The sequence below is a fragment of the Pseudomassariella vexata genome (genome assembly GCF_002105095.1).
Source record: "Pseudomassariella vexata strain CBS 129021 chromosome Unknown BCR38scaffold_10, whole genome shotgun sequence".
Lineage (NCBI taxonomy): Eukaryota > Fungi > Ascomycota > Sordariomycetes > Amphisphaeriales > Pseudomassariaceae > Pseudomassariella > Pseudomassariella vexata.
The window spans coordinates 1,262,953-1,288,633 of NW_024467965.1; the positions used below are offsets into that span (position 1 = coordinate 1,262,953).

The window sequence follows — 25,681 nt, forward strand, 5'->3', positions numbered from 1 at the left end:
TATACCAGATCTCTGTCTATTGGCTAAACCATCACCGCCACGTCTCAGCCTGCTGCGACTTCCATAATCTCAGCTGGACCCTTTGATTACCTACCTCCCCTGACCACCCCTTTCTTGTCGACGCCCGCAATCTTCTTGGGCCTTCGGCTTTCAACTCGCGCCAGAAATCGAGTTGTTTTATTGAATTGACCGTTTGGTGCAAATTGGTTGTGTTTTGTGAAAGCTTGTTGGGCTAGCAAGATCAAGCTAGGAAGCTTAGTATCTCGTCATTGAACCTTCCTGACTAGACTACTTGGGTACCAGTTTTAAACCCCGCCACATCGCAGCAAACCCTCAACTTGGGAGGAACAAGAAGCTGCAGGCTCGATGAGCCGATTACATCTGTCAACATGTTCCTGCACTCGGGAGCCGGACTTCATGGCCATGAATATTCCAATCGACCCTCCTCGACATCAGGCCATACCACCCAACGTCGCAACACACTACTACGATCTTCTTTTGCGACACCGATAACTCGAGCATCTACTTATTCGTCGGCAGACTCTCGCTCGCCTCCCCCTACAGTTACCAGACCCGTTGCGGCTCGTAATAGCTACCTACGACAATCACTGCCAGCACACTCACCCAACACGCCCGAGCCCGTTGTAAGGTTCAAAGAACCCGAGCATGAGGCTGTTGTGTCTCCTAGTCTTCATAACAGATCCGAAAGCATGAGCGAAGATGGGGGCTCTGTCGATATTTCAGACAGCGATGCTAGTCACGCTGCATCTTCAACTCGCCGTGCTCGTAAGCGAGCGACAAGGAAAACCACCACATATTTTTTGGCCCAACCCCCCCCTAAGCTGGGCATAAAGCAGCGTATAATCCACCTGCGTCCACAACTCCTCCTCCAGTTGCAGCTGCTCTCCGATGGTCATCGTCCCCAACCTGCCATTGACGTGTACCCGTCCTCAGTCCTCGCGAACCTAGCCGTTGCGGCACCGCTACTGAAGCGATTTCCCCGACTGGCTAGAATCAAGAGAGAGCTGAGTATCCACGACGTTATGCTTGTCAAAAGCGAGAATTACAATGCGCCCTCACTGAGCTCCGACAGTGACGGAAGTGAGGAAAACATTAACAAACGGGAACTCGTGGCCATATTGAGCCCGCTCATGACAGAAGACAAAGCCGAAATCGTGCTCACAGATGGCACGGTCTGGCTGGCTACGCCTCGTCTCAATAGCTCAGGCGAATTCTGCTCGTACGAATTTACCACCGTGGACGACAATGGCCATGCCATCACTGCGCGTTGGGTACGCAGACAGGCTGTGACTAAATCCTTACCCTGCACGCCGACATCGACCGTGCCAGCAATGCCGAGATCATCTTCACCTCAATCGCTGGACTATAAGTTCACATTTAGTGTCATCGATCCAGCATGTCGTCGGCATCCGATTATGGCCACCCTTACGCCAGCATCTCTCGAAATTCAAGATACTTACACAACCGTCTCTCAATCGTCCGGTCGGTATCCACCTATCTCGCCACCATTAGTATCATCAGGTCAATCCCCTAATACTAGGCGCCGGCATGATCGTGTGACTCGCACGGTTGAGGAATGGCAAAAAGTATTTATTCAGGTATCGGCCATGTGGGTTGCGATTCGACACGGTTGGGCATCCAACTTCAAACCGTCGAAGTTCGTTCCCTCTTCTGCAGTTATAGCCCAGACGGACTCAGCACTCTATCGTAGCAACTTCTCCTACAGCTCTGAAGCAGCATCCTTGAAACTGGCCGAACCTGCTAATCGCAGACGATGTCCCTCGGCTTTTCGCGAGATCGAGCAGCCGGTGCCAGGTGCGTTGCCTAGGAGGGCAACATCGACCGGTGCCGCATTCATCCAGAGGCGCAAGACCCAACTCAAGGCGCTGAGCGAGTCCGACTGCAACGAACTGGAAGGTGTAGATCGGAGGTCTGCGAGGTCACTGAGCCATGATTGGCATGGAAGCATGGCAAATTCATCCAGGCGAAGCTCAATAATGTCCGATCGCAAACGGAGTAGCCTCAATTCCCATGATGGTACCATGCCAACTGAAGGTGCATCAGGTGGAAAACGTATGGTCTCGGGTTATTTTCCTGAGGTCGTGTACGTGGCCCCAAATCCAATGATGCCAATCATCAGCTCAGAGGAGAGTCACCCAGTCAGTCCCGGAGAATACTTGCACAGCAATCTACTATTTCAACCAATGGTGGCGATGGACGCGGAAGCTGTTGATGGGCGCGGCCGGCAGAACAAGTGGAAGACCGTGTCGTCATGGTTTAACAAGCTGCGGGCGCATTAGTGTGTAAGCCTGTGCTGTTCTTGCCCCGGGGCATCGAACGAGGGTTCGTACCAGCAACATACCACTCATTGAAACATGCAGTGTGGAGGAACTGGGAGATAAAAACACCTGTATCCACAGTCATACTAGAGGCTTTTGGAACATAACGGCACTCTGATTCTTAGAATCAGAGTGCAGCGCCGGTTGGTCTTTGGCTAGCGCAGACCCAGCATGCAATGGAAAAGTCTCAGTTGGACTGGGATTTACACCTTACATGGGAGTTGCGGTATTGTTGTATTTATAAAACTTGCATTGGCTGAGCGGTTGTGACTTAAAGGTCATGTCGACTAAGGACATTTTCCGTCCCATCAGTAACTAACTGGCGGGGGGCGGGGGCTGGTTGGTTTCTCACTGGAACGGTAAGGATGGATTGAAAGCGTACAGCTACCGCGATCAAGAATATATTGACTCATACTATTTGAAGCCTGCTATTAATGAATGTTTAACTGTGGTGTCTTGTATTATTTGGGGTGCCTCGTGTCTGGGTAACGACATGTGCGTTGGCAAGGCGACCGAGTTACTAAGTCGGTGTTGACGAATAGCTTCAGTGGACTGACTATCAGTCGTGCAAACGCCACTGGTTCGACATACTCACCGCTCCTTTCTGGAATCCAGCATGGCCTGGCGCTGGGCGCGTGGGCATCCGTTTCCATGCTTGGTACAGCGAGCGCCCGTGGGCATGCGGGATAAGCGTAACATGTGTGAAGTTGAGAGCGGTTTGGCAAATTCAAGTGACACTTGCATCCTCCGTAAGGCTGCGGGAATTTGCGAACGCGGCGTATATTCCCTCATTTCATAACTCGCAACTCGAACGTAATGGTGTCAGTGAAAGTCTGGATTATTGTCTTTCGTTTCGTCTTCCCTTGATTGAAGGCTCTCCACTTGTCCTCACGAGTAGTATCCCCTTGCTTTGCATATCTAATTTAGGTTTCCCGTTTCAAATGGAAAACTTCATACAGCTACCAGGATGAAGGACGTCAACCCCTAAATGCCCGTCCAGGGTAGCCTCGCAGTGGGAATACATTCCAGACCTGGGTTCGTAGTTCTTAGGGACTTCTGGCTTCCAGCCACGCGACTCTTCATATGTTCTCGAATCATTCATATCGTTCTTCTGCGGAGGGATCTTTGATTCTACATGACTAGATAAGTTCCGCAAACAGGAGTCTCATCGCATTCGACCGACTTCTAACTATGCCGCCTGTTTTCACCAGGTCCTCAGGATATAACCCCTGAGCCCAATATGTCGGCGCCACATCATCACGACTCGAAGGAGTGATCCGTCCAATAGATTCCTGTGTCAGCGATTAATAAATCAGCATCCTGCTCTTCACTAGAGTCAAGCGAGCAAGATGGGGCTCGTCTTGGCACCCCCATTCCATCAAACCTACAGTAGTCGTAGTTACTCCTTCTTTTTGTCAAACTTGGGCAAACCGAGCCAAACCAGCAAGATAGCCCCCAGCAAAGCCAGAATAATGGGTTGCAGCACCTGGACACCCTTAGACTGCGCGATGGCACCGACAGCAAAAGGTAGGACAGCAGCTCCACTGCTACCCAAAGCCGCAGCGAACCCAATAGCGCCCACGTGGAGGTGCCGAGGGAGGAGTTTCGACATAGCGACGATTGCCGCTGGGAACAACGGACCAAGGAAGAACCCCTGTAGACTGACGGCGACTGCTGAGACGATGAACTGAGGAACCAGCCAGAATAGGAGTTCGAGCGCCATGACTGCTGGAAGGTAAAGCTACCCCACGATCCGTCAGTCGTACACACAGGATAAACGTCTTCGGTTCATGAACGCACCGAAATTGCTAGCTTCTCCCCAATCCTCGGCGTCACAAAGCCAAGAATGACTCTGCCAATAGTAATCCCCAGCCAGAAACCAGTTGCCGTCATACCGCTAGCGAACTTTTCGCTGTGTCGGACCTGGATCATGAAGACGACGATCCAGCCTCCCAGAGCAACTTCAATACCGACATAGCCAAGCAGGAAGATTGCGCAGAGCCACGTCACCCGAGCCGAAGGCTTCTTCAGAAGAGCTTCCCGCAGACTACTACTTGAAGACTCGGCGTTTTGCGATAGGGAAGCCTTGTACTCGGCAGCCGTGGCAGTCCAGAATCCAGCGACGGAACTTGCGATCTCTAGGCCAGCGAAACCGATCTTTTTCTACATCAGCCAGATCCGTCTACAAAATATAAAACTCACCATGAGATAGTAGAAAGCATACCAAGGCGTGTCAGCCTTTGTAATCATGGACGTCGCAATCAACGGCGACAGCACGGCCCCCAGCCCGTAGAACCCATGCAGGACGCCGAGAATCTCATTAGCCTGGGCCATGTTGCCAACGAACGCATTCCAGGCAGCGTCAGCCAGACCGTTGCCGTAACCAGCGACCATGAAGGCAATGACCAAGACGGGGTACGGTGGGTGCAGGGCGATGACGAGGTAGGCCACGAGATGACAGCCGGCGGCGATGAAGGCCACACCTCGCTGGCCGACGCTGAAGTGGATGTAATTATTCATGAAGGCGGAGACGGTGTAGCCTACGAAGGGGGAGAGGAAGATCAAGGACACAATTAGGTAGGTTAGGCCGTAGAACTGCTCGATCTGGGGACTATTAGTTGGTCCAAATCAAGAGTGCTGCCACTGGTGAAGAGGAGGATGCCATACATAGTGGATAAGGGCCTGTTACCATCGTTAGCCATGTTCGCTGTTGTCACTCAGAACCACTACGACTTACACCGTATGCAGCATCGTTAGCTCCCATGACGATGAAGGACCAAAAGCAAGCCGCAAGTTTCGGGATATTGCTCTTGGGATAATTCCATCGCTGGACCACATCCGTAGCAGTATTTGGGGGCGGCAAAGCCGTCATATCCTGTTCTGAAAGCTCATGCTGAGAGGACCGGTCGGGCACGGCAGCAGCAGGCTTGCTGCTGAGGTGAGTGAGGGGGACAGGCTGAAGCTCGATGACTGAGGTCGAGGAAGAGGAGCTGCCATTCTGGTAGGCTCCAGACGACGCCATGTTGTCTGTCAGATTTCCAAACTATCCTTTTCGACGAACATATAAGAATTGCAAAAGAAGTAGTAGACACTATTCAGAAAAGGGGTTTGGTTCCTGGAGAAAATCCACAATCACAAGACCCAGATCTCTTCCTTTCATACGATTCTCTAGGCCACACCACAAAATCGACGGGAGGGAAGTCTTTTCAATAGTCAAACACGCCGGGGGAGTCAAACCTATCAGCACAATTCCATCACGTAAACCCAAGTCTTGGCCGGCGACTGAAGGACTAGAGCAGGTTGCTGACTAACCAGTTGATCGGGATAATCTCGGTAGTCGTAAGCCGCATCAATATTATGATGCGGATCACGACATGAACGAGAAAGGGACTTGTCAACGCTGTTCCCGGCGGCGGGGACTATTTGCTAGCCAGCATCCCCGCTCTTGTCGGAGTTCTGCACCTATTGTTGGCGCCTGCCGTGACGCAGATTCGGACACCAATATATGAGCCTGGCGCTTGCCGTAGCGGCGGGAAATCCTCCGCAAGAAATAGAGAACAGATTACCTTTCTGGGGTAAATTGCGGCTGATGATGGACATTACCGCCTCAGACGGCCCGCTACCGTTCCCATGTAAAGGTGACGATGGCATACTCCAAGCCTGCAGGTGCTGAAAGGGCGACCAGAAGCTGATTGAAAATTCCTTCGAAGCTCCGTCGTCCGCAATGGTCTCAAGTCCGATGCAGTCTCGGTCCCCTCATCTGAGTGCCTCTAATGAGCAACCCAGGAATCAGTGCGCGGGGCACCGCTTATCTGGTCAGCCCAAGTGATCCCCTCATCTGCCGTGTGGAAACCGAGGAACTTCGTTGGAGAAGGGCTGCATGTTGTCAGTCATTACCGCAGCCCAGAGAACGGACTCTGGCTGCAACGGTGAGAACCACGCATTTGGCCATCACACCGAGACAATCAAGAATTTATCGCTGTCGTGCTACGAACCCGCGGCTTGACTCGCTGCAAGCGCTCGGGATCGCATCCAAAGAGGATGAAACCCCGCAAGAGTGCCGGTACAATATTAGTTAGATCACCACTCGTGAACGTTGGCCAATGGCGATGGAGGGCTTGGGAACGCACGCCCTGCGTTATCTTCATGTTATTCGTCATCTACAGCCGCTGACCCCAGCTCTCGCTATTGTCTTGATCTCGCCCTAGTCATTGCGACTATGTCTCTTCAGACACACGTGTCTAGTGCTGACGTCTTACAATACAACGAGATTAGAGTATTCAGTCCGGAATTGAGTTTGCCAGGTGGAGGGTGTGAAGAAAATGGCTTCCATAAATACTTCGCATGTCACAGCGAATATGGCATTCCAGGTGGGTGACAGGCGCCATCCTTTGTTTCTTGTCCAGATAACCGCCTTTGCTTGCTCTCCCATTCAGCTATAAGCTGAGGGCGTCGATCATGTCATGCTTCTTACGTACGTTTGCTTTATGCTCGGCTCTTACTCTCAGTCTTGCTGCTCCAGCTCCAGCTCCAGCTCTAGCACCTGCCGCTAGGATCCCGGCTGAGGTCGGAAAACGGATCACTTCCAACTACCAGCCCATCGATACAACATGTCCAGCAACGAGTCTGGTTCGCGCCGCGGACGGCATCAGCACTGCTGAACAGGCCTACATCACAGCACGCAAGGCCGTTGCTGATAAAGCTCTCGCTGCTTGGCTCTTGAAACAAAGCTCTGCCTTTGACACATCAAGCCTGCCTACTGTGGGCTTGACTACTAGTGGTGGTGGTTATCGGTCACTGCTAGTAGGTGCCGGTTTCTACCAGGGACTCGACAGTCGCGATACCGATGAGACCACGGGTGGCCTGGTCCAAAGCCTGACCTACCAAGCTGGTCTTTCTGGCGGCTCGTGGTTCCTCTCATCACTCGCGGGGAACAATTGGCCTACTGTGTCTTATCTCAAGGCCAACTTGTGGGAGGACGCCTTCGACAATAGTCTGCTCGTACCAGCCAATATCTTTTCAATCGATGGTTTGACACAATACGCCGTCATTGTTGGAGAGCTCAGCGCCAAGGAGGAGGCTGGGTACGATACCACGCTCGTCGATCCATATGGGCGATTGCTTTCGTATCAGTTGCTGGAAGGAACCCATGGAGGTTCCAGTGTCAGGCTTTCAGGCCTGGCTGATCTCGGCAACTTCAAGAGCTACAACGTGCCGTACCCCATCATCACCACTATCGGTGTTCCGGCTGCTACGGGAGAATGCTGGCCAGACTTGGATGCGCCCATCTACGAGTTTCACCCCTATGAGTATGGCTCGTGGGACACGGGCATTGCCGCTTTCACCGACAGTCTGTACATGGGCAGCAGTCTAAACGCCGGCGTACCGGCAGGCGACAGCTGCACAGCACAATACGACAACCTCGGATATATACTTGGTACAAGTAGCAACTTATTCAATGCGCTCTGCAGCATCATCGACTCTGTGAACTCCACGACCGACTTGTCAGAGACCCTCGAAGGAATGATACCGCACGACTCGGTCTTTAATGATCTCTTCGGCATCTACCCGAATCCATTCTACAAATTCGAGCAGTCGAGCTCCGTGGTAAACGATAAATATCTAACCCTAGCAGACGGTGGCGAAACCAACCAGAACAACCCCATTTGGCCGTTTATCCAGAACGGAGGCCGGTCCGTAGACGTCCTCATCGTCAACGACAACAGCGCCGACACTGACGACAACTTTCCCAACGGAACCGAGATCCTGACCACATACCAGCGGGCACAGGAAGTGGGCCTCACCAAGATGCCCTACATCCCCTCTGTCGACACCTTCGTTTCCCAGGGACTGAACAAGCGCGCCACTTTCTTCGGATGCGACGAGCCGGAGACCACACTTATGGTATTCGTACCTAATGTCGACTATACCTTCGCCAGCAACACGGCGACGTCCAAGCTGTCGTACAGTGCCGACGAGACCAATGCCATGATTGCGAACGGGCTACAGGTCGCTACGCAGGGCGGAGAGGAGGGGTGGCCGTTGTGTCTTGCTTGTGCTGTCATGTCGAGGGGTGGCGATTTGCCGGGTGAGTGTCAGGCTTGTTTTGAAAAGTATTGCTATTATCAGTCAAATTAGTTTATGTGAGTCATGGTCATGCGGTACGAGTAGTAAATAGTTAATAGGTAATGGGTAATGGGTAATGGGTCATGCACATAATCATAATCATAACAATCAATACGACATTTGAGAGATTTAATCTTTCGGTTGACGTCCGGACACGTCACCCGATTTATTACACTCGTACAGTTGACCCACTGATCGTTATCAGTATGGCTCTAAGACAGTCGACCCTCCGAAGACGTACCCAGCGCGAGATGCGAAACACGCAGCGCAAGGCTATCCCTGCTTGGAGTCTTCGACGACGATGCAAGTAGGCGAAACCCCTGAACGGCAATCCCCTTTGGCACCAACCCCCTACCATGACTTCCTACTCTACTGGCTTGAACCGTTTCACTCAGCTCATTAATCATACGCACATTTTTCGACCATTTTTAATACATAATGGTGCAAGTACTAATCACTACCCCCTACAGCGCCCCAGGAAGGCGCTTGCGTATCTTAGGTCACAGCAATGAGCATTCGTAAAGAGCCGCTGCGGACTCCAATTATCAATGGATTCCATTTGCACGCAACGGCGTTCCAGCATTGCAAGTATCTAAGAAATTCAACGCAACCGCCTGCCAGGAGCGGCCCAGCAAGAAAGGTCATTGTTCGAAATTCGCGCACTTGATTGATCAGAAATACAACATGATATTGTTACATGTATCCGCTGTCTCTAATCATATTTTATGTGTAGTATGTCTTTCTTTCCGTCGCTTTGTGTGCTGTCTGTGATAGGTCTTACTTATTGCTTAAGCAAAGTAGCTCTTCCAGAGTACACCTTCGAGATCCTCGAGTTGCTCAGGGGTGAAATACTAGAACATGTTAGAACAAACAAGGGTTACAGTAAAAGAGGGCATGGGGCAAGGGGACCGCGTCGTCGGATGAAAAAGGAACAACATACCTTCTGATCAACACCCCAGCTGTCTTGTCTCGTCTTCTTGAATTCAGCCAGAATGGATTTTGTCGCCTTGCCAACCACACCAGGGTCACTAGCAGCCTTCCTAGCTAACAGAGCTAGCACCTCGGGCATCCAGCTTGGAGGCGGCGTCGCGTACGGGAAAGCCTCAATCAACGCCCCCAGACCCAAAACTGCAGCATGTCTCATAACAACCTGCTGTGTGACGTTGACAGGCGTGTCTGTCCCTGGGATCTTCTTCTTTGGCATGGGGTTGCGAGCAAGTTGCGTTTCGAAACGCTGCTTGAGCGTGGTAATGATGGGGTTCCGGATGGCGGCGGGCGAGCACCGTATCATACCGGCAAGCGTAGCACTTGCCACAGTGCGTACTTCAAGTTGTGGATCTCCCAGCATATCCCCCACCGCGTCAAACAGAAGCTCCCGCTGAGCAGCATCTGTCAAAAATAAGCGACGGAAGTAGATCACTTGCATGTTGACCAGTGCACGGAGACGTTGATGCCACGATGTAGCTCCCTTGCCCAGACGAATGAGTGCAGCGATGAAAGGTGCATCCTCCCCTGCTCGGAAGGGAATGTTGGGCAGGTGGCGGTAGACGTGGTAAGCGAGGCGCATGAGCTCTGGATCTTCCTTCACATCCATCATGTGTAGAAGTTGGTCGATGAATGGGTCGGGGAAGAATTGGATAAGCTGTGTACAGTCCTGGGACGAGAGGGTATTGTCGAGCCATGTCAAAACAGTCTTTGATCCAGAGGTATAGGAGGATGGTGTCTGTTGGCCTGGTTCGCGCTCGTGTCTCCAAGCCTCGAGATGGTCAAATACTTGCTTGATGGTGGCTACAAATTCTTCGGTTGCCTTATACGGCCGTATACCCAGACCGGTCGCAGACTCTGCTTTGTTGAGATCCAGTAGAGCCGTGACATTCTCGAAGGACTCGTGATATCGCGTGCGATAAACACTAGCTATGACGCGGCCAATTGACTCTCTGACGGACTTGTAAGGATGGTCGATATGGGCCAGGAAATCTTCCAGAATTGGCTTCTCATGACGGAAATGCCAGCCGCAATCATTGATGAGGATATCCAGTAATTGGACCTTGGATGATTCTTTGAAGGCTGCATTTGAATTCATGTCGAGACGGAATGAACTGAGCGCTTGAACGATCTCATGGGCTCGACGCGGGTCCTTGGTGTCGATGACGAAGTGGAGACAAGTGATCCAGTAGGTGAGGTTTTCAGGTGTCAAACTGTCGGCGAAAATGTTCAGGATCATAGGCTGAGCAAAACCCCAGGCCTGATCTCTCATCTCAACAGGGTCATCTGCAGAGCCAGCCAACATTGCACCGAGAATCTCCGATGTGGCTCGGTGCTGATGCTTGTCGCTGCCGTCGCCGTACACCTCCGCAGTCAACGCCTTGATATCCTCGAATGTGACCTCCGTTTCACCGTAATTCATAAGATCAAAAATGTGCATCAAGAGTATCACGTTTTGGGTCCGGAATCTATCAGCGGACGAGTCACGAGGCTCCTGCTTCAAGTAATCAAAACACTTCGCCAGCCATTCTTTGGTCATCAATTTGCCAATTTGCCGCCTCGCAGCGATCTCGACTTCATCATAGGCCTCAAAACGATTCGGCTTTGCTCTGAAGGCGTTGAATTGCTTTCCCCACACCAGCCAGCCCGCGTGATCTGTGTCGACAAAGTACTCGGCATTTTCTGGGTGTGTAAAATCGTCCAGGAAACGGTGTGTAAACTTGGTGTCGCCCTTGGGTACTGGCACGACGATCTTGTTCGAGTCTTTTTCCTTTTCTTCCAAGAAGTCACGATACGAGTGATTGTAGACTGCGCGCTGGTCGATAGCGGTGAACACATTGGAGAATGCAGCATTGTAACTAGCCCGAAGTCCAGGATGCGGATCGTTGGTGCCATCGACGACAAGCTCGATAAATTGAGGCGGCGCAATGGTATCAAAGCGCAAACACAGGTTTGTCGCAAATATAGCACATCTGCTAGCAGTCTTCCAGTGCGACTCACGTGCGATGTCTATCAGCTCGAGACCGAGGGCTCCTTTCTTCTCTTCGACCTTCCTCCTGCGCTCAACAATAAACTCGTGCCTGGACTCGATGACATTCGAACAATCCTCTGACGGCTTGATCAAGTCCACCGTGCTATTGTCTAATAGCACCATCAGTTCAAAACGCTTCCCAAATTCTATCATGCGGTACAGAGCGGTCGAGCCGAGTTGCTGGATAGAAGCCTTGTCGACACCAGCGGTTTTGATATACAGACGCAAGAGATCCGGGGCAAATCTCCAATCTCGCATCAAAGTTTTGAGCAAGCTTGTAAACAGTAGAGTGTACATAGCGCCTTTGATGCGGTCGTGGTCAGTTTCGTCAAGGGCTTTACGGAACCTTTCGAGGACCACGGGGATGACTAAGGGTCGACCGCCAATCAACACCTTGAGAGAGGCGTCTTGTGCACCCTGTGCTACCCTTCGGACATCCGCATATGAGGAGACAGAAGATTCCGCCAAGTCAAGGAGCAGCCGCTTGTCCATCGCACTCTTCCTCCGGACCGAGGCGTTGTGCTTGACACGTTGCAGCTGGTAGGCATCGGCTCGCTTGATCAGCAAAGGCCTTGGGTAAGCCTTGCGCAAGCCGCTAATCTTGAAGGGACCGATATCTGACTTGTAGAGTCTTTGCAACCTCTCGAGAGGGTGAGCGGATCTCTCGAACCCGACATCCGTGATCCACGTCCGGTAGGTAGAGTAAAGCGCAGTAAAGCAGGACACGTCATCTTCCTGGTTCGTGTTCAAGAAGGAGTGCGTCCTCGAGAGAAGACGACCGATGTTGTCTCGCAAATCGTGTATGCGACTATATAGAGCGCTGTCGTTGGTGAGTAAATACCCGCTTTGGTACTTGTACTGGGGACGTGCGTCGTCGTCTTCACCGGCCTCGGCAAGTGGATTATCCTCCTCGTCTTCGCTGTCTCCCATTTTCTCATCGCCATCGTCATCGACATGAGTCCCAGTCAGGTGGCCGTTAGCCTCACCCGAGGCATGTTTTGGGTCGAACAGTGTCGCAACACCTGAGATGACCAGGCGCAATTGTGTAAGTTGACGAGAAACCTCGTCAGACCATTCTTTATTCTTTCCCTTTCTGCTCACGGGTGGATCGTCGCTCATGAAGGACTCTAACCTCAGCATGGCGCCCTCGGCCTGGGATTCGAACAACTCAACAGCAAATTGGATCTCATCCGCCGTCGATCGATGCCACCGGATCGACAAGTCGGCCGGGGCTGTCGTCTTTCCCCAGTCATCAACATCCAAGCCTCGCTCAATTACTGAAGGCTCATATAAGGCATTGTCGATCGGGTAGGTATGCGTCAAGTTGAGAAGTAGATGGTGAATATAGTTGCTTATATGGATAGTCGGGAGACCGCGGCAGTTTTCTTGCATGTACTGTGCGATGTCGAAGAGCTCTTTCTTGTACTTGAGCACTTCGCTGCCCACGTGAACAACGCACATGCTTAACATGCTGACATGCCAAACTAGGGCGCGATCTCGAGGAAGCACCTCAGTACCGCTGCTTCGATCCGAAGCCGCACCATTGTAATCAATTTCGTTCCGAATATTCACGATGAGCATTGGAGTGAAGATTTTCAGTGTTTTCTCTGGGCTGACTTTGCAAAGCGCATTGCAAATCCACGCCATGGCGTCGCGAGCTTGATGAACGACATGAGTTGAAACAAAGGTCGACAACTTGTCCAGAGCCATATCGAACAACTCGGGGGACAACGAGGCAAACATCGGTGTGAGAGCAGAGGGTAAAGTATTGATGATGTTGTCTTCAGGTGACCCAGTACGCAGATGAGACGAATCCGGCAGATTTTCCAACAGGGTGAACACCTTGCCGAGCAGAGCAATGACAAATTCGCCAAAGCCCGCCGTAGAAGAACGGACAATGTTGGCCTCATCCTCATCGCTGAGTTCATTCTTGTAGTCAATCTTGACGTCCTGGCCCTCCCGCTCCATTCGCTCCATTTCTCCTTGGACCCACTGCATCGCCAAAGTGGTGTCGTGAATCTTGTCGGTCTCTTTGGCCAAGTTCACAAACGGGATGCTGTACGCGACTGTCTGGATTAGATTTAGTGTGTACTGAGTTTTGTTCAGGTCGTTGGCGTCAATGCCCGGCAGAGCAAGAGCAAGCAGGGCAGTGATGTGGCACCTGAAACCTTTCTGCCTGGCCATGACATTGGCAATCATTTGCAAGCCGCAGAGACTTGAAGTCGTCCGGTGAACTTCGACCAGACCTTGCAAACTCGGGTAGAATCGTTGGAGCGCACCAGGCAACACCAAGTCGGGCTCAAGATAGGCCATGTTTTGGAGAGCACCAAAATACATATGCGTCACCTTGGTACTCTTGGCAAACACTCCCATGAAAGTGACATCACGAAGACTCAAAACGAAGCGCTGCTTGAGCTCCTCGGTCAACCTGCGTTCTACTGGCGTGTCTTGTTCGCCCCTCTGTTCTTTGTTCCAACGGGACACAAACATCTCTGTGAGATAAAAGGTCAGCTGTGCCAGCATGATTGTCCAAGCACCCTGGTTAGATGGATGGAAGAACGTGTCGATAGACTCCATAAGTCCCTCCAGACTATTGAGTATGGAGCTGTCTTTATCTAGACATTGCGGAGACAGGGATGACACAACCCAGCGAGCGATAGTGTAGGAGATGGGATGCTTTTTGCGGTCCCTTTCCAAAAACACACCCATCCCGGATGAATAGTCCAGAGAAGTGTATGGAGAGTTCGCCTGGCCTACAGGGATTTCAGTCAAGCGTAGGATGGAAGTAAAAATGAGATCTGACTGTTCTCGAGTGAAGATACCATGCTCAGAGAATGGAACATGTTGGCAAGTCAGGTAATCTCTAGCCATGCGCGAAAACGTGTCGAGGAACGCGATGTCTATGACTTTGGATCGAGTCATAAGCGACCAGAGGTGAAAGAAAGTCGGCACGAAGTCAGAGGGTTGAGACTGGGGTTCGATGGCAGGAGCGGGTGTAGTGGGCATCAGAATATTCAGAGTTCCGATGACGATGAAAGCATTTTGAAGATCTGACGTGCTAAAAAAGGGCAGAATCTCCTCCAGCATGACTCTCCTCTCTTTGGGGTCGAAGTAGGTGTTGGATTGCAGACAAAGCTTCCAGAGGTATTTGAGGCCTCGTCGTCTCGCAGAGTGATGGGCCGGCGCTTCCTGCGGCAACACAAGAGACTTTATCTCCTTCCATAAGGGCCTCCAATCGAGGATGAGGTCATCTTGCGGCTTTAGAAGATGCTTTCTCCTTGTTAGGGTCGTCACCATCTTGGAGAAGCGATCTGCGGCGGTCGCGTCTAAACCGGGAGCTAACGAAAGGTGAAAGTAAAGCTTCGCAAGCCTGCCCCGAAGTTCTCTGGGCATGTCGAACTTCAGATCAAGCCAGGACTGGAGCTGTCGCGTCCAGTGCAGGGCTCCTGGCGAGAAGTCTTCAGCCTTGACAGCGATGTAGAGCTGCTTGAGTATTCCTTGTAGAGCGGCATCCCGCTGTTCTTCCTCTTCGACAGGGTACGGTAGTAAGTCGAAGTAAGGGAATGTTCGCGGTCGGTGGCGTTTCCCATTATCGGTAGTTTCGTCGATATCTGACAGCGGGAGACCAGGCGACGTTGCACGAGAAATGGAATCGGCCGAGGCATATGCGCTCAGAAATTGCGAGGCTCCAGACAAGGCTGGGCCAGACGACTCGAGGCCTTCGTCCATCGTTTGGCTGGGTAAGGTCCGGTCTCTCACGTTGAATCGAGTCGGGATATAATATCCTGTAGCTCTATCATTAACAATGAGCGAGAGATGGAGATGTCCTTGAGCTACTGCCCTCACCTTCGGAGACGAGGTCAACTGTACTGTACCAAACCTTTATTCCACTGATTTGGAAACGGTAATAAATTGATTGCGTTGCCGCTGCCACATCGAAACTTGCACTCGACTAAGCAACGTCCCACTACTAATTCGTCCAGCGAAGAGAAGGCGACTGCTCCAAGCGAAACCACAGCGTTGACTTCGCTGTTGCGACGGCTAGTGTCGTGCTCGTGCTGTGCTGTACTGGTGTCGATGACGCTCGGTGTCACAAGTGATGGCCTAAACCAATCGCATGAAGTAGAGCTTCCCAAAATGCCAATTGACGCTGGGAAAATTATCGTCAAAAGTCCGATTGGAAGCTAGAGCCTTGTTCACTAGTTCGGGCGGCGAGAACGTCCAACAAGTATGTCTGGCTCTTGTTGGTCATACGGTCGTTTTCGTGCGTTGACCATGGGGCGGCGTTCGGGTCGATGTTGGTGGATAGCCCAATGTTGCTAGGTTGCTCCAAGGGCGTGGGTACTCCAGCAGCCGAAGGGAAAAGTAGGGTGCGAACCAACAAACAAGGAGCTGGCCCAACCTGCCGTGGCTAAGAATACGCGGAACGGCTGTATTTGGCTGTTGAAAGCTGGTCTGATGCAGGGAGCTTTGCCGCTTGGGATGGTAGGAAGGCAACTGCAGGAAACGTAACGCCAATGGTAGCCTTGTGCACAACCTCAAAGCTGCAGCAGGCTCTAAGGAAGCCGCGATGATTGGGTGTTGTGGCACGGGCCAACTCAACCGGGACACTGGGGCAGGTGTGTGAAATCCTTGCATGTGCCCAGCATTGACAGTGATGATGCGCCCTCGTCTCAACGGATGGCAAAGGATTCTATCTCAAAAGTCAACTCAACTTTCCATTCGGCCCGTCGAGGCCTTTCGTATATTTGACTACTTACAATTTGATACCAACTGGTGCAGGACCCGGTTTGAAGGGCTGAGATGTCCTACAGATGGTGAATCACTCGAAGGCTTTTTGGAAACTGCGACGGCATCCGAAGTTTTGGTACAACCTGTCGAGTACATATACCGGACCCCAAGGCCCAGGCATCTTTATGACGACGAGTCATTATCGATTTTTGGAACCGAGAAGGCTCATCTGATCAGTCGGCCAACATTTGCCCGCAAGGCGACTACGGCACTACGCAAGCAGCCACACAAGCCATGCACACATATTCTTCCTAGTTGCGGTGCGTGTAAGGTCTGCGCAAACCCTGCCTGCCTGACTCGTCGGACTCAAAACGGTCAGCGGCTGACATCATACTGGACTACGAAAATATGCTTACTGGATCATAAATTTAACTACCGGTAGCGTTAAGCTTTCCGATGGACCCTGCATGAACGTTTGCGTCTCGCACCGGCAGCGGAGCAGGGGTCCAAATTTCAACTCAAACTAACAATACAAGTCAACTACATAAATACAGGCAATCAGTTATCAACCCAGGAAGATATATAGAGATCGACGGTCAAAGCCTAGTAAATTTCTATCAAATGTGTCAAACGTTTCGAATTTCACATCCTAGAAAAGCTCTTAGGGAACTTGGCAAGGTCAAATATCCACACCCTAGCGGGCTAGCGCTTGGCACTTCGATTGACGACAACACACATGCATGGCTCCACTCGCCTACTAGCCTAGCCTGACAGCATCTTGTGACATTATTGCTGAATAGACTCAGCGGGACGTTCATTCACTGCCAAATCTTGGCGCTTCTCAAAATGGCTGCTGCAACTTGCGAGGTGACGCAGAAAGGGCAGGAAGACTCCACCGACCTCTTGGTTTGGACGACCTATAATTGCATTTCCGATCTTTATTCTCAGTACTATTTTAGCTAGTGATAGTCAAGCCACAATATACAGTCCAAGGGTCAGAACAACCTCACCATGCCAACCTGGTGGGCTAGGGTTGGTGTGGATTATCACTAATACCCTCACTATTCTCCGGACTTTGGTTGCTAATTCCAACCTCACAGGAGACTCTGGTTAGGCAACCTGGTTGGCTCATGGTTGCTACGGTTTAAATGGCTATTTGGACAGTGCTTGGGGTCCCTGACAGCCGTAGTTTTGGGTAATTTGAAGGTGTTGCATGTCCCTGCCAGCCCTGTAGGACCCTCTGTAAGACTTGTTAGCTTGCAAATCTCTGCAAAATATCTGGTACTTTGAAACTTTGCTGTTATTTTGATATTCCTCTCCCGCTTGAGCCGCTGCCATTATACTATGGAGGGTCTGATCGCCCTTATAACGCCAACTCTGGTGGTATCGCTATCTCGCTAAGCCTCGGCTGAGGCTACTCCGGTACTCCTGGAGGCTTAGGAACACCTTTTCTAGTGTTTTCGTGGCTTTAATTTCTCCGAACGCGGTAAGGCAGTCTCATCGTGGGCGTGGGCCTATTGCTATAATATCCAGAAGGATATGAATGCAAGCGGTTGTTTTCATCTGCCGGTAGAATGATCACTTCATAGCGGCCAAGCCTTGACATCATTATCATAGGTATGTGCCAGATACTACGAGGTTGGTATAGAGCCGGCTTAATAAGCTAGCTAAATACTCTGCTTATGGCTCTAACGGCTGAGAGAGCTATAGAAAAGAACTCGCTGGATCCACCGGACGAGGCTATAGAGGAGGCTACATGCAACTCCGCCAGTATATTCCCGGTGGACCGCGCCGGCCAGGTTGGCGATAGTTTCATCTCTTGGCAGTAAATCTAACCAAAAAGTCACCTACCTAACCAGAATCTCTGGTTGGTCAACATCACTAGCGTTTTGCTTACTAATATGATCACTAACCAACCAGGGGGGTTGGGTGAGGATGATAACGTTGGTCCGACCCTTGCTATAGTCGGGTACCGGGTACCGAGCTACTATCTCGAGAGGTGCTCTTAGAAGTCATTGTTAGCCCTTCGGAATTATGGATTGTATGAGGCGCGGATGTAGCCTAGATACTTCTATATGATGTCAACTAGGTGCTTCTTCTTCGTAAATTTAAGATTGTTCATATACCGCTGATGAACAATTCGACAAAAAGCCTCGACCCAAAAGTAGACCAAGATATCAGGACTCAAATCATACAAAGAGGCGACCAAAACATATTCATAATATAAGATCTAGAAAGACCGTGCAATAAAAACATGACAAGTATGTTCAATACTCGATGTGTAGTGACGGGTGTTCATATACCTTTGCTCATAACTCATTCAATCTGATAGACCATCAAAATGAGCTAGTGATTAATACAAGTGGAGTATGTCAAGGTCTCTGGTCACAAATATATGTCGCCTTGGACTCTTCATTATGATACAGAGAACCAAAACTTTCACAATTTGTTTTGGAATTGTGACCGACATAGCTGGTCATGAAGAGTTTCCTTATCTTCTCATATTAATTATTATTATTATTAAATACGCCGTAGGCTCGAAGCCCCCGGTACCTCTACCAGTACTCCTGTAGGTCAAACCATGCCCTAATGGCTGGACTAAATACATACGCTGCTTGGTCGGTTCGCCCTATTAGCGACTGCGTTGGGTTCGCTACCATACTACTTTGGTTCTCAACCTAACAACAAAGTCCCCCCGAGAAAATCAATGATATCGGGGCTGTGACACGGCAGAGGCACTGCAAGTTCGAATCAGGGTTGCGACATCAGTCTATCTCTGTTGACGAATACTAAACTGAAGAAGAGAGAGAAAGAGATCTAAGTGCAAGTGCCCTTTCCTACATTATAAGGAAAAGGGCAGCGCGTACAGGTGGGACACCCATACTAGGGTGTCCCTGTGTTCGTCCAGGGGCCCAGGGGCCAGGCATCGTGACCGGCGTCACAAGGGCCTTGAAGCTGCCCGACCCGTCTTTAGCAACAACCTTATGTTAGTCTCACTAACTACCGGTTCTCCTGTTGCTGTTGCAAGGTCTCTGCGATATTATAGCGGCCGCGGTGCGATAGCGGCGCGTAGCGGTTCCCTCAGTCCTTCCAACAGTCCGCGAAAGATAATTACGTGCTCTTTCGTCTCAGGGGTGTCACCACAGCGGCATAGCGGCGGGTATACCCCAAAAGCCATATTCTGAATAAGAAGGCTGCCAGTCCTATTTTTCCGGTCCTGACCTGGCACAGGGTAGACGCCTCCAGTCGATTCAGGCCGAAATACTTGCCCCCTTTCGGTATCCGCATCTAAGGGCCCTTCGGTTCCTCAGCGATGGCGCGGCGTTGGCGATCATGCTGCGCTGCTCCGGAGAGTCATCTCTTCCTCCAGTGGAGTGGCGGAGTTCATATTGAAGAAACCGCCCTTTGCAACTTGACAACACATATGAGATGAAAACCCACTGCATAGCTCTAGCGTCTATGCCTGTTATTCATATCATTCATGTATACTGGGACAACTACCTAATCATATCTCTGTTATCTCGTTTCAACGTGGGCTCTGATTTAAGCGAGGACAAATATTCAAGCTGCGTATCCTTCACGGCCTTTCATAATGATATCGGTTTCATCATCATAATTGTTAGGCAACCTTGGTGGGCTTTGCCAAGACCACCAAGGTTACCACGTGACTTAGCCCTTCGGGACTAAGTCCAACCTTCGTGCTCCATAGGACTAGATAGAATGTCATGCTTTTACAACCTCACAAATCTTTGACCACCTTTGCGTGTAACAATAATGCCCTTCGCCCTTAGATCGTTACCATAACGAAAATAGGCATGTAAGGACGGAGGCGGCTTCTCGATATTGAGCCAGGCCAATAATTGAGTCATATAGGGTATTTTGAGATACTCGCAGGTGTAATAACGGGTGAATATGACATCTCGAAGAAGGTCCTAGGCTCAATCTTGTGATATAGAATTTGTAACCTTCGTTCGCTTTCATATAAATCAGGTATAATGTACGCATCGGACCCCACCAGCTGTTTAGGTTTCTTCGTCTTTCTAATGTATCAGCCACTATTACACCTTCACGACTAGTCCTCTGGCGTAAGCAGCCACGGTTATGATCAAAGCATATTTTTCTTTATTTAAGGCTTTTATGGCCACCTTCTCTCTTAGGACTCGGAAAGATAGACAAATTCGATTCTATGGTTTATTATAGCTTGTCGAGAACGAAGTCGCTCGAGAGAATTTTAAGTAAGTGGCTTCTCTAGGTTTGGGCTTGTGTTTTGTACTGTATGGCGCTGTCTTAGTCGTCTTATGTAGTACCAGTGAACCCTACAGAGCTGGGATGGATCTTCGAACAAATGTCTGACCTCCAACCCGATTTCTTGAGAACCAGACCGAAGACTACCCTTCTAATTCTATATATCAGTTCGTCAATACTTTTGCGACAACATACTTTCTCCATGTAGAATAAAAACCAATGTCATCCGCAACTGAAAGTAGCAACCTGGACATCATCATCTACCGCGGTTGGAAAGACCACGGCAAGCATGTCTGGTCGCCGTTCGTCGTGAAGCTCGAAGCGCGCCTCCGCTTCGCCGGCGTCAAGTACACTACCGATGTCAGCTCACCGAAGACGGCGCCAAAGGGGAAGATCCCCTACCTAGAATGTTGGGACCCGCTGCACGACCCAAGCTCCCGGGGGACAACCAAGCCCAGGATTAAACTCGGCGACTCTACCCTCATCATCAAAACACTAGCAAGGTGGAACGTAGTTCCAGATATCAACGCCGGCCTCTCGCCAGCTGCTCGAACGCAGGACATGGCGTTGCGGGCTTTGTTGGAAGATAAGTTATATTTCTACCATGTATGGAACACCAGAAATCGTGTTATTTGTTTTGGGACCGACCACTGACGGTGAGGAACAGACGTGGGAGAGATGGATCCTAAATTACTATGCCATGCGTGATCATTCTCTCTGGCAGCTGCCGTATCCAGTTCGAGTGGTCGTGGGCATTATGGTCCACAGGAATATAGTAGCCACGTTGCACGGACAGGGAACAGGCCGCTACACAGCTGATGAGATCGCAACGTTCCGACTAGAAATCTGGAAAGGAGTCAACGACCTGTTGGTTGCTTCGCGAGCGAAGTCATCAACCGAAGACCCTGATAAACCGTTCTGGGTCTTTGGAGGGCAGGGGCCCACAGAAGCAGATGCTTCTCTGTTCGGCTTCATTGTTTCTGTTCTGTTGTGCACCGCGTATGTCAACTCTCCTCACTACGTTCATAGTTGTGGATACTAATAGGTTCCAGGTCTCCGGCCTCCCAGAAGGTGGTAAAGGAGTTTCCTATCATTGTAGAATATGCAGGGAGGCTACATGATCAATACTTTCCGAACTATGAGAAGTGGACTCTGTGAAAGTCCAAATCAGTGGCAACTATAATCTAGATACGGCGATGAGCATAGTCGGTTCGAATCCGGCGGCAGTTATCGAGACCACGCATGCTCACTGCGAAAGTAATGGGGAAAGAATTTAGGAGGTGGACATCCTACTGAAAGTCCACAGCCCTACACCGATATTGAACTTAACCTGCGGAATAATTCACAAAGCTTATAGTGCAGAGACAAACAATTGTTACGGAGGATACAAATTCGCAGCACAGGGTTACACTTGTATGTAGGACTGGGTAATATGCCCGCTATACCTCGAGTTTTTGGACCTACTGTCTTCATAAGCCGTAGGCTTGCATAGGACAGTATAATAAAGGAGATTAAAAAACTTCTAGGCATTAAATATTCGAAACCCCGCTCGAACAAGCATCCTATCATGTTTCAAGAGCGGCGGCACAGCTGCCCCTATCACATGCCCCCTTGCCCAAACTCACTGCCATAATGAACATGAAGGATTGCGATGTCCTATAAACCGAAGCGACCTGTTCAGAAATACTGCCTTATTAACTGCTTCACTTCAAAGTTCACTGGAATGACAACCTCGAATGAATTCAAGATGTCATAGTCTTCCCAACGGCTGCTGGCCTTCAAACAAGCCTTCTCGATCGGGGTTTCGCCGTCCTGATGCAAGATAGGACCAGCTTCCGCAGGCAAGACCTCTGACTCAACGACAGAAGAGCGCCAGTAACGCGCAACAACTTCCCAGCCGGATCTATCACCTCAGCCGACACAAACAGAACCTTCGGCCCTCGGAGCTCCAGTTGACGAGGACGTTTCCGTTGGGGAGGATCTGCATTGAGACTTGGGATTTTGATAGTAGATCATCCGGTGGGAAGAAAACTTGGACGAGCTCAGCCTCCCAAGATGTCGTGTTACTTCAGTATCTTGCCGCTACTTGTAGGAGCCGTGTGCACCTATCCCCCGCCACTATGCTCAGTACCATGGGCGCTGTTGTCCTAGAGGCGTGAATTTCCAACTGCGGACAGGCTGCAGAAAGAGTCCATTGATTCCGTCCACAAAGAGTGAGGAATATAATAACTTATATGTATCGGTAGCTCCGTGTTGTCGTGGTTCCGGTCCAGTGATCCAGTAAAGATCGGCGCAGGTTTCCGGTCATCGGGCTGCGAGTATAGGAACACGGGCAGAATAGAACGATATATATGCACTAACTGAGGCCTATTCATCTATGCAATCCATTTCTGGGCCCGAAAATTCTGTCGACGCGATTTTGTGCCTCAGTGACGCCACATTAGTTGAAGATAACGTCGGTTGGTTCTACGTTTTAGGCGGTATTTGGCATTACAACTTCATGTCTTCAGCCAACGCACCCTTGCCGGCAATCAGCGCAACGGCAGCGTTTCATGATGCGACTATTCCGGACACCAGCGAATCACCAAATCACGAAAATGACCACTATCATCGTAAATCAGGGGAACAACAGCCACTGTTGAGAAATGATGCGCCTAAGGAAGAGGACTGGGTGGCGCCTCGCCATTTCACCTGGATCGAGGCCGCAATCATGTTCAACGTCTTCCTGTACGGCTTCGATGGCACTATCACTGCCGCCACATATGGTGTCATCAGCTCCGAGTTCGATGCGACCAACACGGCTTCCTGGCTGACGACTTCGTATTTGGTTACAAGTACTGCATTTCAGCCTCTGTACGGAAGGGTCTCAGACATCTTCGGCCGCCGAATTTGTTTCTTCATCTCTACCATTACTTTTGCACTTGGTTGCTTCGGATGTGGCGTCGCTAATGACATCGTCTTTCTGAACTGCATGAGAGCTCTTGCTGGGTTTGGTGGTGGAGGGCTCATGACGATGGGTTAGTTCTTTCCCTTTTTCAACTTGCAACTTATACTAAGATTTACAAGCAACCATTGTTAACTCGGATATGATCCCTTTCCGCAAACGCGGCATGTATCAAGCTCTACAGAACGGAATGTTTGGCTTCGGCGCCATCTGCGGTGCCAGTTTAGGTGGCTCCATTGCCGACAGCATCGGCTGGCGATGGTGCTTCCTCCTCCAGGTCCCCATTTCAGCTGTGGCATTATTCCTCGGGTACCTAGTTATAAAGGATCCACATCAGGCCGAATACCACGGCGCCACTTTCAAGGAAACTTGGAACAAGGTTGATTTCTCGGGTGCGTTGCTCTTGGTGGTAGCCATCTCCGTTCAACTAATTGGACTGAGCTTGGGCGGGAATGAGCTGCCATGGGGAAGCCCCTGGGTCATTGGTTCTCTGGTTGGGAGCACTATTCTTCTTGTCTTATTCATCTGGGTGGAAGCGAGGACCACTGCTATTCCGGTGATCCCACTACGCATGCTGAAAGGCCGTCTGCATGTGCTGACACAGTTGGCCAATGTCTGCGTTGGACTTTCCGCATACGCGGTAAGAGCATATGTAATAATCTTTCCCTCTTTTAGACTTGCTGATTTTTGAAGTACCTCTTTATGCTTCCACTTTTCTTTCAAGTGGTTCTGCTGGACTCGGCGACGACAGCAGGAGCTCGACTTGTGATTCCATCGCTGGCAACACCTATCGGCGGTCTGATTGCAGGAGTCGTTATGTCACGCTGGGGCAAACTGATCGGCCTAGTCCGCACTGGTGCCGTCCTGATGGCTTTTGGCAATGCATTGGTGACCTCTTTGGAATTTGAGGATTCGAGATGGAAATATTTCACATTCATCTTCCCAGCGAATCTGGGTCAAGGTATTGTATATCCCGGCATTCTTTTCACGTCTCTGGCAAGCTTTGAACACGCAGGTAAGCAAGACTATCCTATAAGTAAGAGAGCTGCCCTAACGAGGGAACGCCCAGACCACGCTGTGTGTGCGTCAACCGTGTATCTAATTAGATCTCTTGGTACTGTCTGGGGCGTGTCAATCACTTCTGCAATAGTCCAAACCACGCTCAGCGTTCGACTCCCGGATGCCCTAAGCGATGTCCCGCATAAATGGAAGGTACGAACCTTTTTTATTCTCAACCTCTATTCGTCAGCACCTGTCACAAAGACACTGATCACTCCTTTTTGTTTAGGTCATCGACGCTATTCGTCACTCAGTAGATGCCCTGCGGCATCTACCGCCCGATGTGCAGCGCAAGGCCCAGCTAGTCTACTACGATGGCCTGCGGTATTCGTTCGCCGCGTCGACAGGCTTTGCCGTAATCGCCATCTTTGCGGCGTTCTTCGCTAACCCGAAAGGCCTGCGTAAGACTACAAGCTGAAACTATCACTGCTATCGTCATATTTACTCGATTTTGATTCATGTTTGATTGGCTTGTGACTAGTCAAGGTATTCCGTATCGCAAGATATCATCAGCAGAAGCAAAGGGTTCAAATAGCATCGAAAGGGTACATGTTTCTGACAGCTTTTAGTAACCTAAATAAGAAGGAAATGGTAGGCTCGCGGAAGACCCGTAAACATGTATCTCAGGCTCGTTGGCATCTACTAGGTGATCTTAAACCTACCACTACCTTACCTATAATGTCAGCATATAAGTCCTGACGAAGCTTGGCACTTTCAACATATTAGTCGACTGTCACTTTAGAGGATTACCAAGTTCGAGTTCTTAATTCTGTAGTTGCAAGCACTTCTAAAACCATTAAGAAGGCTAACATCGGCGTTCCCAGCTAGGGAGTCTCTTCCCTTCCACTTTTCCAGAATTACTATTGACCTATTGCAAATAAAATGAACATCTACTCACAAATAATACTTGAAGGCAAGACAAGTCACTGGTGATAACAGTGACATTCTCGATATGTATGGATCTAAATCCTTAGGAACAATTTTGAGCAGCCTCTTAGCAATCATATCAGTAAAGATATATGGGAGTATGACTCATAGGCTTTTATTGCCAGGTATAGTTCTGTATCCTGACCCTCGAATGTAAACTTTACAATATTCAGTATACGACATTGTCCATGTTGTAACGTAAATGATATTGCCAAAACCACACGCTTGACCTGATAGGGACCTTCCTCGACGTTATATAGAACAGTCCGGTTA

General features: G+C 50.3%; 6 protein-coding genes across 6 annotated transcripts; 4 read left to right on the forward strand and 2 right to left on the reverse strand.

Annotated features, from left to right (window-relative positions):
* Positions 1-389: 389 nt before the first annotated feature.
* On the forward strand, positions 390-1,523 carry BCR38DRAFT_313552 (uncharacterized protein; the record flags this gene model as incomplete). Its single annotated transcript, XM_040854673.1, has 1 exon — positions 390-1,523. A coding segment is annotated over one exon (1,134 nt), but the record flags the coding sequence as incomplete, so codon positions are not given.
* Positions 1,524-3,759: 2,236 nt separating this feature from the next.
* Positions 3,760-5,232, reverse strand: BCR38DRAFT_459392 (major facilitator superfamily domain-containing protein; the record flags this gene model as incomplete). Its single annotated transcript, XM_040862280.1, has 5 exons — positions 3,760-4,101; positions 4,161-4,517; positions 4,563-4,964; positions 5,028-5,042; positions 5,098-5,232. 5 exons carry the CDS (start codon positions 5,230-5,232, stop codon positions 3,760-3,762), a joined length of 1,251 nt encoding a protein of 416 aa, XP_040713616.1.
* Positions 5,233-6,818: 1,586 nt separating this feature from the next.
* Positions 6,819-8,797, forward strand: BCR38DRAFT_487290 (lysophospholipase catalytic domain-containing protein; the record flags this gene model as incomplete). The annotated part of the gene is made up of 2 exons (XM_040864141.1): positions 6,819-8,448; positions 8,670-8,797. The coding sequence occupies 2 exons, from the start codon at positions 6,819-6,821 to the stop codon at positions 8,795-8,797; spliced, it is 1,758 nt and encodes a 585-aa protein (XP_040713617.1).
* A 286-nt stretch (positions 8,798-9,083) lies between these two features.
* Positions 9,084-15,521, reverse strand: BCR38DRAFT_36565 (uncharacterized protein). The gene is made up of 3 exons (XM_040857231.1): positions 15,349-15,521; positions 9,427-15,287; positions 9,084-9,337 (listed from the first exon to the last, which is right to left on the reverse strand). The coding sequence occupies exons 2-3, from the start codon at positions 15,229-15,231 to the stop codon at positions 9,275-9,277; spliced, it is 5,868 nt and encodes a 1,955-aa protein (XP_040713618.1). The 5' UTR covers positions 15,232-15,287; positions 15,349-15,521; the 3' UTR covers positions 9,084-9,274.
* A 5,176-nt stretch (positions 15,522-20,697) lies between these two features.
* BCR38DRAFT_495142 (uncharacterized protein) lies at positions 20,698-21,636 on the forward strand (the record flags this gene model as incomplete). The annotated part of the gene is made up of 3 exons (XM_040864731.1): positions 20,698-21,084; positions 21,146-21,477; positions 21,531-21,636. 3 exons carry the CDS (start codon positions 20,698-20,700, stop codon positions 21,634-21,636), a joined length of 825 nt encoding a protein of 274 aa, XP_040713619.1.
* A 1,342-nt stretch (positions 21,637-22,978) lies between these two features.
* BCR38DRAFT_348598 (major facilitator superfamily domain-containing protein) lies at positions 22,979-24,899 on the forward strand (the record flags this gene model as incomplete). Its single annotated transcript, XM_040856436.1, has 5 exons — positions 22,979-23,495; positions 23,545-24,062; positions 24,116-24,437; positions 24,492-24,634; positions 24,711-24,899. The coding sequence occupies 5 exons, from the start codon at positions 22,979-22,981 to the stop codon at positions 24,897-24,899; spliced, it is 1,689 nt and encodes a 562-aa protein (XP_040713620.1).
* Between the last annotated feature and the right edge of the window lie 782 nt (positions 24,900-25,681).